The sequence below is a fragment of the Felis catus genome, chromosome B1, assembly GCF_018350175.1.
Source record: "Felis catus isolate Fca126 chromosome B1, F.catus_Fca126_mat1.0, whole genome shotgun sequence".
Classification (NCBI taxonomy): domain Eukaryota; kingdom Metazoa; phylum Chordata; class Mammalia; order Carnivora; family Felidae; genus Felis; species Felis catus.
Genome location: NC_058371.1, coordinates 2,949,938 through 2,968,967, shown reverse-complemented (window position 1 = coordinate 2,968,967; position 19,030 = coordinate 2,949,938). Strand labels below are relative to the sequence as shown.

Below are 19,030 nucleotides of genomic sequence, written 5' to 3'. Positions count from 1 at the left end.
CCAGGTGATTTGGGACGGGGCTAAAGGCAGTGTGATTTTGCTTCGCCAGAGGGGCTGTTGGGGGGGGGGGGCGGGCCGTGTGGTTGGCCATCTTGACTTTTATCCAGAGGTGGAAGGAACACGTGTGTTGTTGCAAATGGCAGCATTTATTTCTGTTTTAAGGCTAAACGGTGTTCCATTGTATGGACATAACACGTTTTCTCTATCCCTTCACCCACTGATGGGACACTTAGGTTGTCTCCACAGCGTGGCTACTGTGAAGAAGGCTGTGGTGGACACGTGGGTGCAGACAGGTCTTTGAGATCCCGATTTCAGTGTTTTGGGGGATATATCCGCAGAAGTGGGATGCATACGCAGAAGTGCTGGGTCATCCGGTAGTTGTGTTTTTAATTTTGTTACTACATCACAATAGCCGTATTATACTCACTAGACTCTAAGGTCTTTGAGGGTAAGTGCAAGTTCTGAGGCACCTCGTTATCATGAGCACAGTGATTTGGGCGCTTAATTAATTTTAATTGCCTGCATATCACTCAGGTCTCATAAGGCGCCAATGCTCCTGATGCCGCGTTTAACTCCTCTGAAAGGAGAATATAAGGCGGTCCTTGGGGTTGGTAAGAGGTTGGATGCAGGTATGGAAGTGCTCCCCACATCGTTCCCTCTAGAACCTGCGGAAGGCGTTACTGATTTCTGTATTAACATAAACTCGTTCTAGACTGTCTCGACTCCTTTTCCAAGGAAATGGTGGGGCTTCCCCGGGAAGACACCGATGGCCGTGTTGTGTGTTTGCTTCTAGCTGTCCCTCGAACCAGCGATACCCAGTGCAGCTCTGTCCCTGAGCCCAGGTACGGACGGAGAATTGGCTCCGAGTTCTCGGCCGGTTCGATTGTTCGATTCGAGTGCAACCCGGGGTACCTCCTTCAGGGCTCCACCGCCATCCGCTGCCAGTCCGTGCCTAACGCGTTAGCTCAGTGGAACGACACAATCCCGAGCTGCGTGGGTAAGTGTGCCCGCGGGTGTGACGGCGTGCGTGCTCGCGGGTGTGATGGTATATCTGCCCGCGGGTGTGACGGTGTGTGTGCTTGTGGGTGTGATGGCGTGCGTGTGTCCACAAGGTGTGACAGCGTGCATGCCCGTGGGTGTGACAGCGTGCGTGCCCGCAGGTGTGACGGTGTGTGTGCTCGCAGGTGTGACGGTGTGTGTGCTTGTGGGTGTGACGGCATGTGTGTCCACAGGTGTGACAGCGTGCGTGCTCACGGGTGTGACAGTGCATGTGCCCGTGGGTGTGACAACCTGTGTGCCCGCGGGTGTGACGGCGTGTGTGTGTCCACAAGGCGTGACAGCATGCATGTGTCCACAAGGCGTGACAGCGTGCACAAGGCTGTTCCCTCCAGCTTCACAGCTGGACGAAGCAGCTTCCGATGCTCACGTCCAGTGTGCACAGCCTGATCCCGCTCCAGACCTGTTCAAAAAGCAACGTGTTTCCTCTGAAATAGCGGCGGAGCGGCTCCACGCTAAAAGTCACTGTGTCTCATGAAACAACTCATTAGATTAACGAGGATGAAACGCGTTTTGTTGCACAAAACCTATCAAGTACGCCATTAACTCTCAAACCCTGGGTATAGAGCATAATTTCCTTTTGGGGAAGAATCGTTACAGTGTTGATTTGCTGTCTCATAATGTCCTCTTAATAAATTTGTGCTGATGAAGGCTTGAAAAGTAACAGGTTAATGCCGCCCGAATAACAATGGCCTTGTTAGTTAGAGTTTATTTGTTTCATTTTGCGTGACAACCTCGAGAGCAGTCGCGATGAGGTCTTGAATTCACTTGTACATTTTCAGCGTCTCTTCTCCCCGGATTTGCTCATAAATCCCCTTACTCTCATTTGGGGTTGCTTGTCTACATATGGAAGGCAATAGTCTGCAAAGCTCCTTAAATCATCCGGATAATATTATTCTGAACAGGATTCACTTCCGAGATGTCACTGTCAGGTACAGTCCCTTCTTAGCCTGAAGAGGTTTGCTCTTAGACACCAGATCTGTAAACCTTGGTACTATGGTAGGCAATAATCAATGATACTGGGAATTGGTAAGAGAATAGACTGAATTTGACCTTGGCCACCACATGCCATTGAGAGGACCATACTCCGTGTCAAATGTCTCTTAATATCTGATCACACAGCAAAGAAACGCTAAGCATGAAATTAATGCTGTCCTTTGCTGTACTTTATTTTTATGAGATACGGTTCTGTCTTTTAGTCCCCTGCAGTGGCAATTTCACTCAGCGCAGAGGTACAATTTTATCCCCCGGCTATCCTGAACCATATGGTAACAACTTAAACTGTATCTGGAAAATCATAGTCACGGAGGGATCAGGAATCCAGGTAAGCCCCTCAAGCCCGGAGCGCCTGAGTGCACGGGGCTTGCTTTCTGTGTTTGTTTCCTTGTTTGCGTTGGTTATTTTTAAATACTTAAACCATAACCTGTTTCCATTTTCTTCCTTCTTCTACAACATGTTGCTAATCACATTTCTAAACTTGGGATTAAAACCAATAGATTTGGGGGCTAAAAGCTGCCCAAAGTGCCGTTTGTAGAAATTTGCAAATGTCGCTTCATGGTTTATTTTGTGGGGTTTCACGTTTCTCTTTGGTGCATGTATTAAGTTTCATGGAAAAACCCTGCATGATCAGGCAAATTTCTTTAAACCGAAAATACTTAGTAACTGAACACTGTTGTTTGCTAGATTCAAGTGATCAGTTTTGCCACGGAGCAGAACTGGGACTCTCTGGAGATTTACGACGGAGGGGACATGACCGCGCCCAGGCTGGGAAGCTTCTCAGGTACGATGACACCAGTTCCCTCTCGTCTTTGTGAATCAGAATCATCAAACGCTAACGAAATGAGCAACAGCCACCAAACGTTCCATGTAGACGTTTTCCTACAACACTCGTGCACATCCACATTCGCTCATCTAGTGTTGATAGTCTCAGAGCGAGACCACAGGTGAGCCAAGAGACAGCTTTGTTCCCAGTGAGCGGGACTCACGCTGGGGAGGTAGCAGGTAGACGGTGTTTGCATGTGACAGTCTGAGGCCGGGGGACGAGGGACCCAGGGGTAGTAATGGCAGGTAGGGGTGAAGCAAAGAGTAGGTCACGGTTCACAGTTCCTGCAAAGAGATGTGCTGAGATCGGGCCGTCCAGGAAATTGTACTGCACGGTTTGGAGCTTCGAGGCCTGAGATCTGTAGTGCTTTGGGACCCGTCAGGTTTGCAGAGCAGCTCCGCTCTTGACAGCAGATGTCACCAGACCTGAAGTGTAGGCAGCCCCCCCTTGCTCTTTCTTCCACCTGCCGGGTCCACGGAAACTGCTTCTGGGTTGGCCTTGGCGTCTCCCTCCTCGCCCTGGCGGTAAGCAGTACTGTCCAGCTCTCTCTTCCCTTTCTTTTCTACTGGGAGGTTATCTTGTTTCCTCCGCCCTGAACAGCACCAACGTATCAAAATTCCCGACAGAGGGGCGCGTGGGTGACCCAGTCCGTAAGCATCTGACTCTCGGTCTTGGCTCGGGTCGTGATGTCATGGTTTGTGAGTTCGAGCCCCGTGTTGGGCTCTGTGCTGACAGCGTGGACCCTGCTTAGGATCCTCTCTCTCCCTCTCTCTCTGCCCCTTTCCAGCACTCTCTCTCTCTCTCTCTCCCTCTCTTCTCGGTCTCTCCCTCTCTCTCTGCCCCTTTCCGGCACTCTCTCTCTCTCTCTCTCTCCCTCTCTTCTCTGTCTCTGTCTCCCTCTCTCTCTGCCCCTTTCTGGCACTCTCTCCCGCTCTCTCCCTCTCTTCTCTCTCTCTCTCTCCCTCTCTTCTCAGTCTCTCCCTCTCTCTCTGCCCCTTTCTGGCACTCTCTCTCTCTCTCTCTCTCTCTCTCCCTCTCTTCTCTGTCTCTGTCTCCCTCTCTTCTGCCCCTTTCTGGCACTCTTTCTCTCTCTCTCCCTCTCTTCTCTGTCTCTGTCTGTCTCTCTCTCTCCAAGTAAATAAACCTTAAACAATTTTTAAAAATCTTGACAGTAGCTGTTATCAAGATCACCGTCTTCCCTGTCACCATCATCATCATCATGACCTTTGCTGAGCCCTGACAGGGCCAGGCTCACAGAGTCCTGAAAATCGCACTCTGCGCGCAGTGCCGTCTTGCCCTTGTCTTACAACTGAGGAGCAAAGGTCTCCGCGTTTCAGAATTAACCAGGGTTGCACAGAAAACCAAGAGCTTTTCTAAGAGTGCGCCCGGCCCCACGGACTGCTCCTTGTGGGACACCGGCCCGAGCGACGTCTCCCCCTTATCTCAGCCGCATCTGGAGATACTTCCGTCCCGTCATTCAGCAGGCGCCGAAAGAAAAGCGGGTGACGGGCGGGCTGCTTGCGGTGCACGCCAGCTGTGGTCTTACCACGCGCTTCTTAAATTACTCCAGAGTTGACTCTGGCTGTCAGCAGATGAAAGCATCTTTTTACGGGGCCATTTCAAGTTTAGTGCGAGACAATGCCAGTAGAAGGTATCACTCCTCACGCGCCACCTGTGCTGGTCTGTCTTCGCGTGGTGTATCTTTGGGGACGTTTACGTGCGACTGCCCCTCCCGGACCTGCACGCTTCGTCTGCTGTGCTGTCTCCCCCGGAAAGGTTCACGTCCGGCCCCCACCACATAGCGCTTGTCGCCGTTCAGCTTGGCCTGCGACTTTTTACACCGCCTCCTATGTGTCAGTATGATGCAGACATCAGGCACCATGCTTGCTGTCGGGAATAAAAAAGTCTGTCGCTGAAAACAACACACTTGCACATCCGCATGCAGACGGCAAAACGTAATAGTGTTCATAATCATAATCTTATACGTTTTCATCATATATAAATATAATGTAACCTAGTAATACCTGTAACTTTTGGCGAAGATGTAACACCACAGGCAGGTGTTGGGTGACGAAGGAGGTCAGAAGTTGCATTTGCCTAGGATTTGGGGGGAACAAACGAAGAAATATCTTAATGGATGGCCTAAAATATCTGGGGAAAATGATAACATCTTAACAGATGAGTAAAACATGGGCAGATAAATCCAAGAGAGAAGAAATGCTTCAGGCAGTGAAACCCTGTGGTTTAGTGTGTCTGTCTATTATACAGTGAACCCTTGAACAACATGGGTTTGAACCACAGGGGTCCACTTATACGTGGAATTTGTTCAATAAACGGAGAACAAAACGGTAAACATACTTTCTCTTCCTTACGGTTTTCTCGAGTAAAACTTGCTTCCAAGGTATATCTCTTGCGATTTTTTATCTGAAGTTCAAATTTCATCATTCAAATCTATTTTTTATGTATCAACTAATGTACATCAGCCTGGATTAAGCCTTCTCTGGAATAACTACTGTCCCCTGTGTGTGAACTTAGCTTCAGATGTGTGATGTTATATTTCTTAGTTAATATTAGGAATAGGTTGATTTCTCAAAAAGAAGGGTTTAACCTTGAACGAATTTTTCCACCTAACTGTCTGAGGCACGAGTGTGTTGCTGAACACATGTACATACAACGTGTGTACATGTTCTTTGTATACAGCAAGGCAGTTGTATGGTTGATTGACCAAGGTTAGCAGGAATGGCTTCCTAAATGATAGTAAAAATGATAATAATAAAAGAAGTAAACACATTGCCTACGTATGTGGCAAAGAAGAACAATACCAATCTTCTCTTTCTTATTTTAGTTTTTGGAATTAGGAGAACAGAACCTTTTTTTTCTGATATATCACGTGTACAAATTTAAACATATTAAGTCAATGGATGTAGACGTCAAGATGCATTTCTAAGTAAAAATCGGTTTACTTTTAATAGTAAACAGTGTCTCTAGCTAAATGTGTAGATGTTGGCTACACTTTTCAATTTTTTTTCCTATTTCTATTTCAATTCCAGTTAGCTCACATGGAGTGTGATGTTAGTTTCAGGTGTACAATATAGCGATTCAATATAGCATTTGATTCAATATCGCACTTCGGTATAACACCCAGTGCTCGTCACAGGTGCCTTCCTTAATCTCCATCATTTAAAACCTATTTGGCATAAATACCATTGCAATGCAATTCTGACCACGACCGCCAGGAGTTGGCACACACTGCATGGGTCGAAGGCATGGTTTTCCAACTCCCCTGAGACCCCAGTCCCACGCTCAGTGTCCTTGGACCACCCACCCTTTGACCGACTGGCTAAAAACTCAGGGGTTTATCTTAGTTTGAATCATTCTCTTACATAGCTCACAGAACATGAGAAAGCAATCTGCTATTAAATAAAGCGTATTATAAAGTAATCATATCAGGAACAGCCAGATCAAGTGACTCATAGAGCGGCGTCTGGGAGGGTCTCAAACATGAGCCTTCCGTGTCCTCAGGACATGTCACTTTCCAGGCACACCAATGTGTATCACCAACCTGGAAGCTCTCCTGAGCTCTGCTCTCCGGACTTCCCACTGGGTTTTCATTATGGAGGCACGATCCACTCAGTCCCTGGCTACAAGATTCGATTCGGTCTTCAGCTCCTTACCCCACAGAGGTTGGGAGGTCAGGCTGACATCATCTGGCTCAAAACCCCAAGCCGCTAAGCGCATGGCTGTCCTTCCCACATGCACAGCCACCACCCTACTTTTTGATACACATGATCATAAGCAGAGCTACCATAAACTCCGGTGTGGTCTAAGGAGCCCACCTGGAATAACAAAGACGGTCCTGTCAGAACCCCCAAGGGTAGGGGGTTACTGTGTGGATACCAGGAACAAAGAGCAGAAAGTTTGTTTACTGCACAGAACCACACATTAACAGTGCGAGCAGAGAATGCACCACTGTTTTGATTCTTTATCATTCTGAGATGTCACATATAAAAGGAATAACAAAAAACTACTTAGTAAGGTCTTAAGAAAATATAGATGATGTGTAAGTTTTATAACATTGTTCTCTGTCCTCATAATATCTGCCTTTGATCACAGTATTTTATGATACATGTTGGCTCGAGTGATTTTTATAATAGATGTGGTGGCATAGAGGTACCTGAGCCTAAAACATCTCTAAGATAATCGTCGATACGTAGCCTGTATTCTTTTCTGAAATAGAAATAAGGATTCGTCATGTGTCAAGGTTGGGATTAAGAAATTCCTCCGAAAAAAATCATCATGGAGTTTGCTGTTGCTATCAACTGTCTTGCAAAATGTAAGATGCAAACTTCGTGTAAAAGTTCTAACCAAAAATGCAAAATGCAGATGTATTGCAAAATTCCTTGCAAAAATGCAAAGATGTAAGCTTTTAAGAAAACTAACATTAAGTTAAATAAAAGCGGGTGAGCAAGCAATGTGATCAAAAGAAAAAGTCATTAATAAATAACATGTGAAGATATAAATCCAGTTTGAAGTCATCTAATTGGAACTAATAACATGATACATTATTTTGTATAATGTCTTCTACCAAATTAAGAGTCTGTCTGACAATCTTTTCCCATGCACTTAGATTGAACTTCTTTATACTTAAAATCAATTGCATTAAATAATATACAGTGTTATGCCATATGCAAATATATAATAATATTATGATATTGCAGACACACTTCTTTCTGAACTTAAACAGACCACTTACATCTTGTGGTTTAATATTCCAAGGTTTATGTATTTTTGAGATAACCTGATAATGTTTGAATGGGGGTGATTTGGTTGTTTCTAAGACCTTCTCACCTTCCAAGAGAATAGCATTTTTTTGTGAGTGAGCCTAGTCAACCACATCCTCCTCCTCTGGGCTGCTTTCAGCCTTTGTCACAAATGCATATTGTGGGAAAAAATATCAGTGAGAGCCACGTTCACAAATTCGGCATTTTTTACAGTTGTAGCCATTGTGAATAACAAAGGTATGTTCAATGGAAAGAAATAATTCGTGGTTTATGAATATGCCCAGTTGAAAAAATAATCGAGAAAATTCCTGATTTATACTCTACACATACATGACAATAGTCCCCCCCTCACCTGTACTTTTTCTGTACGTGGTCTCACTTACCCATGATCAGCCACGGCCCTGGAAGAAGACGATCCTCCTTGTGACGTATTAGCTGAAGGTCAATGCTGACCTATAGCTATATATCACATGCCTGCATCATGCACCTGACTCTGTCCCACCAGGTGGGCATCTTACCATCTCGCACTATCACAAGAGGGGAGCCTGCAAGACAGTAAGATATTTTGAAGGAAAGACCACATTCGCATAAATTTTACTATGGCGCCTGTTACAATTACTCTGTTATTGGTTGTTGTTAATCTCTTACTGTGCCTAATTTATAAGCCACACTTCATCATGGGTGTGCATGTATAGCAAAATGCATAGCATACACAGGGTTTGGTACGTTCCGTGGTTCTGGGCATCCGGGGGTCTTAGAATGTACCTCCTGTGGATAAAGGGGACTACTGTGTACTATTTTATGTAATATGGTGACGGTGGAGAAAGTGCTTCTCTTACATCATTGTATATGGACCCTTTGGTTTCTCTGTTATTTTACTTACTGCTGCCCAAGGGAAGAGTAGTGCCCTTTCTGATGGTGAGAGCCTCTTGCTCTTGGACTCGGGTACGTAATGAGCACACCGCTGTGGAAAGGAATGACGTCACAGTCATTAGCACTCATTCATCCTCGGAATAGTGGACCAGGCAAGGCCTGTGTGTCTCTTTCCTTCCCTATGATTCGGCCGAGACCAAGTGTGCGAGGGTTCTTCTGTCTTTGCACCGCGAGCTTTGGGGGAAATTATCTTGGGTTCTGATTCCTAGCCCACTGTTTTTCTCTCTCCATCTCTCTCTTTCTGCACACACACCGCTCCAAGTGAGTCCCAAGACAGACGCTGGTGTGGCCCCTCATGCTTCACCCGCCCACCCTCGGAAGCCCGGCTCCTTTTTCGTTTGAGGAGTATGTGGCATTTGTCCGGATTTAAAAAGAAGAGCTTTATTTTACTTCTGGCTATGATCTCTTTATTCACTATCGGACAGACTTCTGAGGCCATGAAGGATGAATGGTTTCAGACCCAGTGCACACAGCAGGGTATCTTCCTAGCTGGAGTTAATTTTGTGAGGGATGGCATGAATTTTAAGATTTCATTGTGACTGCCTTTCTTTTCCCATTGCTTGCTGGGTGTGTTTGGAACAGTCGGGACCCCACAGAGTGGATGAGCAAGATGGTAGCTGGTCAGGTCAGAAGGCTGGGTACGTATGTGGGAACTGGGGACGTGAGTAATAGAGTGACGGCAGTGAGAACCAGGTTTCTCCGTATTTGCTAAAGGAGTTAGAGCCATGGAAATGAGGCAGGCTACTTGGATTTGAATTAGAGGTCTCAGCACAAACTCGTGGTTTTAGTATGTATAGATGAAACTACACATGTAAGCCCGCGTGTGTGTGTGTGTGTGTGTGTGTGTGTGTGTGCGCGCGCGTGCGCGTATTTCCCACCTCTGTCTTTTGGCAGATGTAAAGCAGCACCCCGGTAGCCAAGAACCCCTCTGGCACCCAATGCTGAGTTTCTGGATATCAACTTAATACTGTTTTTCCCTAGAGGAGCAAATATTCTTGGAGAAATGAAGCCTCATTTTTCAGGGCTCTGGTAGGAAAAAACCATTACACACACACACACACACACACACACACACACACACACACACACACAATGAACTGCTCTGTATAAAATAGAAATCTATGAGTCCATCCCAATATGAGTAGCTACATGCATAAACGAAATGAATGAAGAAGAACGATTTCCCTCACAGCACGCAAACTAATACGTCTGGATGGAAGGTGGAATGAGAGGATCATCATTTGGCAACTGCTCCAATGATAAGCAATTCAAACTGGAACATCCATGCATGCCAGAACTGCTGGGCCAAATTCTGATGAGAAACGGCGCATTTGCGGTCTCGTTGCATCTCCCCGCCTAATGGGTACTCACTGAGAGCAGGAGAGTAGGAACTCCGGAGGGGAGAAGCCCGGCAGATTCCACTTTGGCCCAGCGTCAGTGGTGGGGCCGCCAGTAACGGACATGGTATGAACGGGTGTACCGATGGGCCCGCTGTCCAAGCAAGCAGACATGCGAGAGCTTGATTCCTCGTGGGGCTGCACCTGCGCTGCTGGAAAGCACCCCCGTCCCGGCCCATCTAACACCAACACGATGCGCCGAGAGCAGGGTTTGGAGGAACTGCCCCGAAGGAGCCTGTGCAGCCCGAGCACAACAGCCCCTTGGCACCCCCAAGACCGACTGTGGAGCAGATGAGACAACCAGGCAGGAATATAGTGTCAGCTTTTAACATTCTGGCCAAAAATGCATAGGCCGAGTCGAATAGCAAAGAACATCAGACAGACTCAAGTTGAAAAATATTCCACTCAAAAAACGTGCTTGTGTTTTTGGAAAGTATCGAGTTGTTAAAGGCGTGAAAAGACTAAGAAACTCTTCTGGATGGAAGAAAACGAAGGGAGCCAAAGATTGAATGCGCCGCGTGATCACAGACAGAATCCTTCGGCTACGAAAGCCAGTATTGGGGGAAATCAAATGAGATCTGTGGATTGTATGTTTGGAACTACCGTGTCTATGTTAGTTTTTCCTTGATTTGAGATGTTCTGTTGTAAGGAACACACACTGAAGTTTTACAAGTAAAGGGCCATCACATTTGTAACTTGCAAATTGTTTAGAATAAAATAATGTCGTATATACACACATATATAAATTAGCAATAGAGATAAATATAATTTTTTTTTTAATTTTTTTTTCCAACGTTTATTTATTTTTGGGACAGAGAGGGACAGAGCATGAACGGGGGAGGGGCAGAGAGAGAGGGAGACACAGAATCAGAAACAGGCTCCAGGCTCCGAGCCATCAGCCCAGAGCCCGACGCGGGGCTCGAACTCATGGACCGCGAGATCGTGACCTGGCTGAAGTCAGACGCTCAACCGACTGCGCCACCCAGTCGCCCCGAGATAAATATAATTATTATGTAGTATAGAGAGATACAGTGATATGTGGTGTTTTCGTGCTATATTTGCACCTTTTTAATGTTTGTTTATTTTGAAAGAGAGAGAGAGAAACAGGGAAACGGAGTGAGTGGGTGAGGGGCAGAAGAGAGAGAGAGAGAGAGAAAGAGAGAGAGAGACAATCCCAGGCAGGCTCCACATTGTCAGCACAGAGCTCGACGTGGGGCTCGATCCCATGAACCATCAGATCATGACCTGAGCTGAAATCAAGAGTTGGACCCTTGACCAACTGAGCCAGGCATACTGAATCTTTTTGAGGTACAAATGATTTGATTTTTTTTAATGATTTGAAATTTTTTGACAGTAGCTTTTTAAAATTTTTATATGGAGAAAGGATTATAAATCAGTCTTAACATTTCAATACTTTTAAAAGTATAATCAATATTTAAACTCTTTATTTCTATGGTACTTTAAAAAATAGCTATAAGAGAATATTGAACCCATTTTAAAAGTTTGTTATTGAGTAAAAACAAACAAGAACGAGAGGTGTTAAAGGTACACATTTTGGGAAAAACAATTGACTTCTTGAATGAATTGAACTTTTTAAAAAAATTTGTTTGAACAGCCATATATATACATATGTATATATGTATATATATGTACATATGTATATATGTATATATATACATATGTATACGTATACGTGTGTATATGTACACATACATATGTATACGTATACATATGTATATATATGGCTCGTGTTCTAAGCCATCTACAATCATTTTTGGAAGTAGGCAGGCTATAAATTGTAAATGAATAGAATAGATCAAAATTCATACCAATTTGTCTGTGCTGAGAGTAGAATCTGTAGGGCTCTAATACCATTTCTCAGTTTTCTGTGTTAGGTGTTGCTCTATCTAGGTCACAGTAAAACAATATGATCAAAAATATACTGCCTGTGGCAACACTTTTAAAAACATCTCCCAGCTGGGTTTTGTGTGCTGGGAATAACTTCCTGTCTAGTGCAGTCTAGAGAGGCCCCCGTGGGCGCTCCTTCACGGCAGGTGTGGCTTGCCCTCCCTCCAGCTGGGGCCAGGTTCTCCCTGCACGGCACCCTCCCAGGCCCCCTCGCTAATTGGTACCCGTGTGTCTGGTGTGCCCCCCGAGGCGTCAAGATCCGGCATCTTTTGTAGAGGAGCGAGTGGTTATATTTCATCCTGGGGCTACAAACAAAGTCATTCAGGCCTTGCTACCATCAGTAATAACACGTAGAGGGAACCTCACTCACACAGCATTGTCACATACGTGGCAATTTATTACTCACATGTAAGGGACTTAATATCATGTTCATTTTAGGGGCACCCAAGTGGCTTAGTCCATTAAGCATCCAACTTCAGCTCAGGTCATGATCCCGTGGTTTGTGAGCTTGAGCCCCACCTTAGGCTCTGTGCTGACAGCACAGAGCCTGCTTGGGATTCTTACTCTCTTCTTCTCTCTGCCCCTCCCCACTTGTGTTCTCTCTATCTCTCAAAAAATAAACAAATAAACTTAAAAATACATATATCATCTTCATTTTACGGAACTGGAGCATATTAAGATGTTTGCAGTGATGAGCTAATTTGTGTCAGGACTCAGGCGTGGAAGCAGGTTTTCTGACCACACCGTAACTCAGTCAACCAAAGACAAGCAAACCAAAAAGTTGAACAATGTGCAGTAAATACCTGTATGTACAGATTCCTCTCCTGGGCCCTGAAGGCTGTGAAGTAAATTTTGGAAAGTAGAAGTTAGGGTCTCGTCTCCCGAAGAGAGCAAATTTGAAAGAACTGAACCAAGCATGAAGCCCTGCAGAGGAGTGTCGTCCTACACGTGAAGGCAGAGAAAAGCTGTGTTGCTACAGACGAGGGCGGCCTGGGTGGTATCTAGAGGAGAGGGTAACTGGGTCGTTGTCTGGTCTTTGGTAGAAGACGCATGGGCGGGAAGCAAGGAAGGGCAGCACTGTTTAAAGGAGTTTGAGTCGGGGCGTCTGGTGGCTCAGTCAGTTGAGCGTCCAGCTCTTGATCTCGGCTCAGGTCGTGATCTCAGGGTCGTGGGATTCAGCACCGCGTTGGGTTCTGCGCCGAGCATGGAGCCTGCCTGGGATTCTCTCTGTGTGTCTTTCTGCCATTCTCCCCGCTCATGCTTTCTCTCCCTCTAAAATAAATAAATAGAAATTAAAATTAAAAATGCAGCAGAAAAAGTCATCGGTTACCCCAAATTGCAGGTAAAACCAGGCAGACAGTAATGCAGATCCTGTCATGGCACCTGATTTGGTTAGACTAGTTAGATCGATGGTAACATGTCATTCTTTCTGCAAAGATTATCTAAAAATACAAAACTGGTACTTGTTACGGCAGCACACTTACTAAGATGCTTGTCGTGAAGGGCACCGGCTGGTGTGGGAAGTGTTGAATCACTATACTGTACCTATAGAGATAACACTGTATGTTGACTCTCCTGGACCTAAAATATTTTAAAGTTGGGAAACCACTAGAAAAAGTACATGAGAACACAAAAATAATACCAGAGAGAGAAGACAGCAAACATCATACACAATGAACAAAAATGGGTAAAAATCGGTGTTTTTGGTGGAGGTCTCTTTCTTGTCTTGATGTGGACAGGTCTTGAGTCAGGCCAACAAGTGGGTGCCGTGGACGCCTTCCTCCCTCTTCCTCCTAAGTTTCTCTCTGAGGCCTCTTCTCTCTGACCCAAGTGAGCATTATCTACAACAACCAAGATATGGAAACAGCCCGAGTGTCCACCCATGGATGAATGGATAACATAGATGTACACACACACACACACACACACACACACACACACACTGGAATACTACTCAGCCATAAAAAGGAAAGGAATCTTGTCATTTGCAGTAACATGGTTGGATCTAGAGGGTATGATGCTAAGTGAAATAATTCAGTCAGAGAAAGACAAATACCAAATGATTCCACTCACATGTGAAATTTAAGAAACAAAAGAGATGAACAAATAAAAAAAGAAACAAACAAAAACCACTCTTCGATGCAGGGTGATGGTCACCAGAGGGGAGGAGGATATGGAGACAGGTGACATAGATGACGGGGATCGAGAGTCCACTTACCTCGATGAGCACTGAGTGATGTATAGAATTGTTGAACCCCTCCATTGTACACTTGAAGCTAATATGAAAATGTATGTTAGTTACAATTGATTTTTTTAAAGAGGGTAAAATGGGTCAAAAGAAAAGAGAAAGAGCATCATAGGCCTACAATTATGGGAACACCTCCAACAGAAAACATGAGTTGTGAAAAAGAGAGAAGAAGCTAGAAATATAGACATTGGTTAGATCATGCAGGGTCTTAGGTCAAATCAGGGAGGCTGCAATTCCATCCTAAGATCATCAAAAATCCATGAGAATTTCCGTATGAAATAATCATATGTCCATTAAAAAAAAGAAAGCTTTCTGACTCCTGGGTGGAGAATGAATTGGTTGAGGGCAACAGGAGATTCAGAAAACAGGTCGGGAGAGCGTTGCACTCATCGTACTCACTAGTGCTGGCGGCTGGCCCTGGGGTGATGGTGAAGGGGGAGGGTCTGAGGAGGCTGGCCAGAGGGGGCCTGTTGGCAGATGGCAGGGCGGGGTCGCAGAGAGAAGGAAGCCTGTGACGGGCCAGGAGCGGATGCTCACCGCTTGTTGACTGACATGGGGACACAGGAGGTTGGCCAGGTTTTGCAGGCATAGATTATGACTTAGGTTTGCACACTCCACCCGCGAAGGGCCTTTGGATACCTGGAAAGGTGAGGGCAGCGGGAGTGTGTACCTGGCTTGTGGACGGAAAGCTGGTGGAGGAAACGGGATCATGGCAACAGAGAGAAGGATGCTGGAGAATCTTCCCTCTGCAGTAACGTTCATCCGTCTTGGATAATTATGGACTCATTTCCTTATTCCGTTATTTAAAACAGCGTTTCCTTCTTTCCACAGCAGGGTTCTGTCCAGTGCGGCTGGTTGTAGTAATTTGCTTGTGCCGTGATGAGGTTCACCCTCATCTTGAAGCACGTGCATGTCAACACAAGGGGATTTAAACTCGCTTATCATTTCCCATATTTAGTACATCCTCCCAGAATACTTTACACTTCTGATTGAGGAGCATTTTCCTTGTCCTCAGCCCCCTCCAGTGTCCGCTCTTCTATCATGCTTGTCCCTGCCATCGATACCTCTCCTGCTGACTTTCTGTTTGTCACAACACAAGTCAATACATTTTAAGGAAAGCAAGCATCATGTCCTACACCTGTATTTTCCTCTTCACTCATGCTCAGTTGGAATCGTTTGCAGATCTCAGTGGGAACATTCTTCAGTTTGGATCCCCCAAGGACGGAAAAGAGAATGTGTAGTCAAAAGGAGCATTTTATCAGTATTTCGGATTGGTCCACCCAGGCTAACTGCTCCCCCAACCTCCATAAGACTTGCTCTTTTGAGGTTTTTAAAATATTTTTTAAGTTTATTTATTTATTTTGGGGGAGAGAGAGAGAGAGAGAGAGAGAGAGAGAGAGAGAGAGAGAGAGGTGGGGGGGGGGACAGAGAGAGAGGGAGAGAGAGAGAATCCCAAGCAGGTTCTGCACTCTCAGCGCAGAGCCTGATGCGGGGCTCGAACTCACAAACCATGAGCTCATGACCTGAGCAGAAACCAAGAGTCAGATGCTTAACCGACTGAGCCACCCAGATGCCCCTCATTTGAGTTTTTCCCTCTTTGTTCGAGTCAAAACAAAACAAACAGACAAACAAAATGATTGTGTTCTTAAAAGCATGGCACTTGAAAAGCCAGTGCACCAGTGCCTGGTAGAATGTAAGAATTTGTGTGTTCATACCCTGATATGTTAGAGAGACGTCACATCAGCTTGAGGAGGGCAGAGAGATGTGCAACTTTTTGCTGTACTCGCACGAGAGAAAGGCGCCAAAGGACAGAAGCATCAAAGCCCGGACTCAGATTCAGTAGGTTGCGATCAGACAGACCGCAGGGCTTTGTAAACCTGAACAGATAAACCCGTATATTTTTTCTAGAGAAAAGTGAATGCATTGGTGATGTTAAAGTCCCCCACCTGTTTCTTTCAGGAACCACGGTCCCAGCTCTTCTGAACAGCACGTCCAATCAGCTCTGTCTCCACTTCCAGTCTGACATTAGCGTGGCAGCCGCGGGCTTTCACCTGGAGTACAAAAGTAAGGTCCCCTCTTTCTGCATCCGGCTTCCGCTGTTATATCGAGTCATGTTCTGAAAGGAAAAACAAATCCGCGCCCTCATTACATAGTAAAACATCCTCGTCCCAAAACGACTCTCCAAGTTGCATGAAATTGGGTCATACAAAATCTGCCCCCATGAAATACATAGTATAAAGAGCAAACTAATGAGGACATGTCAGTTAGTATCTGGAATCGTTGGATAAATGAAGTTCGTGTCCGGAAAAATTGTTCAGAAGCACAAAAGGTAACTGTGTGTGCTATTCCTGGTTTTCTTGGGAGTGGTGTTTATATTAGCGTCCAGAAACCCAGAAAGTCATCATTTCCAAGCCGATTATGGTCACAGGGCCTCCAAGGTGGGTGGCGCAGGGCTATCACAGAGCCTCGCTGCACGCTGCCCGCTTCGTGTATTACTCATTTTAATTGGAAGAAGGTATCGCGAAGGAGACGCTAACCTTTTAAAAATGAATGTGAAAAGTGAGTTAATAGTCTGATAAATGGGTTGACAAAGGTCAGATTCACAAATCTTCTTTGGCGTTTGATGACGCAGGTAAACCTTGTAAAAACGCAGTAAGACTTTCCAATGAGAGCCAGGTTTATTTTAGGACGTGTTTTCAAGCGCTAAAAATGCTTAATGTCGATCTCCATCTCCTTTAATAAGTGGTTGCAAATAAGCAAATACATGGATGGCTTCAATAAGTGATCTTTTGAATGGAGATAAACAGTTCGCCGAGACGAAAATGCATGCATGTTTTTGAAAGGCCAGATTTCCAGCTGATGATAAATATTCTGGACCAGACACAAACCACAGGGCTGTTTCCCGTTTCGGTTAAATTTCCCTACTTATTACAGGCATTTGTATGCAAGTTTATTCCAATTTATTTGAATAGGACTACTTTGGTGACAGTGTAAAAGGATGCTGTGGGTGTTATTTACGTAGGAAATGTCTGGAAAAAATCTGCCAGTCTGATGCATTTCGTGAACATCTGTAGATAGGAAACTATCAACCTCATTTATGATGGCGCTAATAAATTCGCTAATACTTTCAGCAGTGTTAGAACTGATGAATGTTCTTATCTCTTTCTTCCAAACTTATCTTGTGGCTTCAGGCTTTTCACTTACTTCTCATAAAGAGAGGTGCTAGTGAAATGATTAGTCTGCAGTTACGAGGACGTACGATTACAGCTTCAACAATATAATCGTCTGCCTTTCACTCTATTTCCCGCCCGTGCACTTCGTTAGAAGAGGAACACCAAGATATTTCTCACCGAAATGAATCTTATTTACAAATCCACAGCCTTGCTTAATTACTTAACGGGCTTATATTTTAGTTGGCCTAACATAATGCTACGGTCCTGTCTGTTAAGATGCGCTTGGAGTGGCTGTTTTTCGACGCCAGCACCATTCTGGTACCACCTGTGTCGTTCGTGTGTTCCCTTACCCTCTGTGTATCTACAGGCACTCGTTTCTCTGTTCTCATTCTACGTGCAGAGTTTAAAATGTGGGTTATATAACGTGTTCATAGAATTAACCTTAAGAAGGCCAACAGCAAACAGTATAGGGACCGTGGAAATAAACTGCCCGGAGATCGTCTGATACTTTTAATCTCTTGACCTATTTTTGCATCTACCTGAAAATAGGTACCGCCTGTCCACAAGCCTCTAAATCCAGATTTGTTCCTAAAATTGAGATCCGTGAGATCATAGTAAAAACAACAAAAGCCCCCGCCCTATGCCAGGTCTAAACATGTCACAGCTCCTTCCTGCTTTGTCCTCAGAAAGCCCTCTTTTTGAGGTACGCCCGGTTTTTACAGGAGAAAGGACACAAGGCAGTGTCTTCAGCCTGCACAGGCTCTGGTCACCCTGCCTGTGACCCACGGAATGCCCAGAGACCCTTCGTCACGAAGGCGCTTTACCAGAGGCAGAAGCAGCGCCTGCACTGTTGCGTTTGACGAACAGTGACACCGAGGATCACGAGTAGTTGGGGGACACACGGAAGGGAAGGAAGCCTGCAGGTCGGTGTTGGAGATGCGGCTTGTCTGGCCCTGAAACCAGAGCTGTGATCGCTGATCCGCACCTGCTTCTCCGTGAAGACTTTCGGTTTCTCATCCAGAAGTGAGCGCCTGGCCCCGGTAGTGATAATGGGCCGTCTTTCCGGATGAGCACTGATAGGAATTTACCCAACATAAAGCAAACATTTTTATCTGAGGGGATCAAGCATAACATTTTAATGACTGAGAAAGCAATTCCAGGAAGATCTGATCAGATACGGGTGATCCGGGTTCTCTTGCGGGGTCCGAGCGGAAGCTCAAAAGATCGGCACAGTTGAGCGCGCCACGTTCTGGAAGCCAGATGTCCTTCTTTTAATTGTTTAAGCAATTAGTTATTTATTTTGACAGAGGCAGAGATGGCGTGAATGGGGGAGGGGCTGAGAGAGAGGGACAGCCAACCCCAGGCGGGTTCCACACTGTCCCCACAGAGCCTGACGCGGGGCTTGAACCACGAACCGTGAGGTCAGGACCTGAACCGAAATCAAGAGTCAGACACTCAACTGACTGAGCACCCAGGCGCCCCCGTCCTTCTTTTCTTTTATCTATCTGGGTAGGAAGTTTGACACGGCTACACAGAGGGACACGGTTGTCACCCTTGCTCTGGGCTCTTTTCTTCAGAAAAACTACCAGAACAGAACAAAACAAAGAAGCAAATACCATGGAACCTTAAAGATGTATGTAGGCAATGATGATGCTGGGTTACCCTGGAAATTACGAAATCTGAGCCGAGGGTGCGTGGCACGAACCTGCCGC

At 45.6% G+C, this 19,030-nt stretch overlaps 1 protein-coding gene across 3 annotated transcripts in view; it reads left to right on the top strand.

Moving 5' to 3' along the window:
• CSMD1 (CUB and Sushi multiple domains 1) overlaps nt 1-19,030 on the top strand; it is a 2,016,427-nt gene that overhangs the window by 1,780,113 nt on the left and 217,284 nt on the right. For all 3 annotated transcript variants that reach the window (XM_045056760.1, XM_045056761.1, XM_045056762.1), the window contains 4 exons: nt 794-997; nt 2,256-2,380; nt 2,740-2,836; nt 16,105-16,209. In XM_045056760.1, the coding sequence (XP_044912695.1) occupies nt 794-997; nt 2,256-2,380; nt 2,740-2,836; nt 16,105-16,209 (531 nt within the window). The remainder of the gene's footprint in view (nt 1-793; nt 998-2,255; nt 2,381-2,739; nt 2,837-16,104; nt 16,210-19,030) is intronic.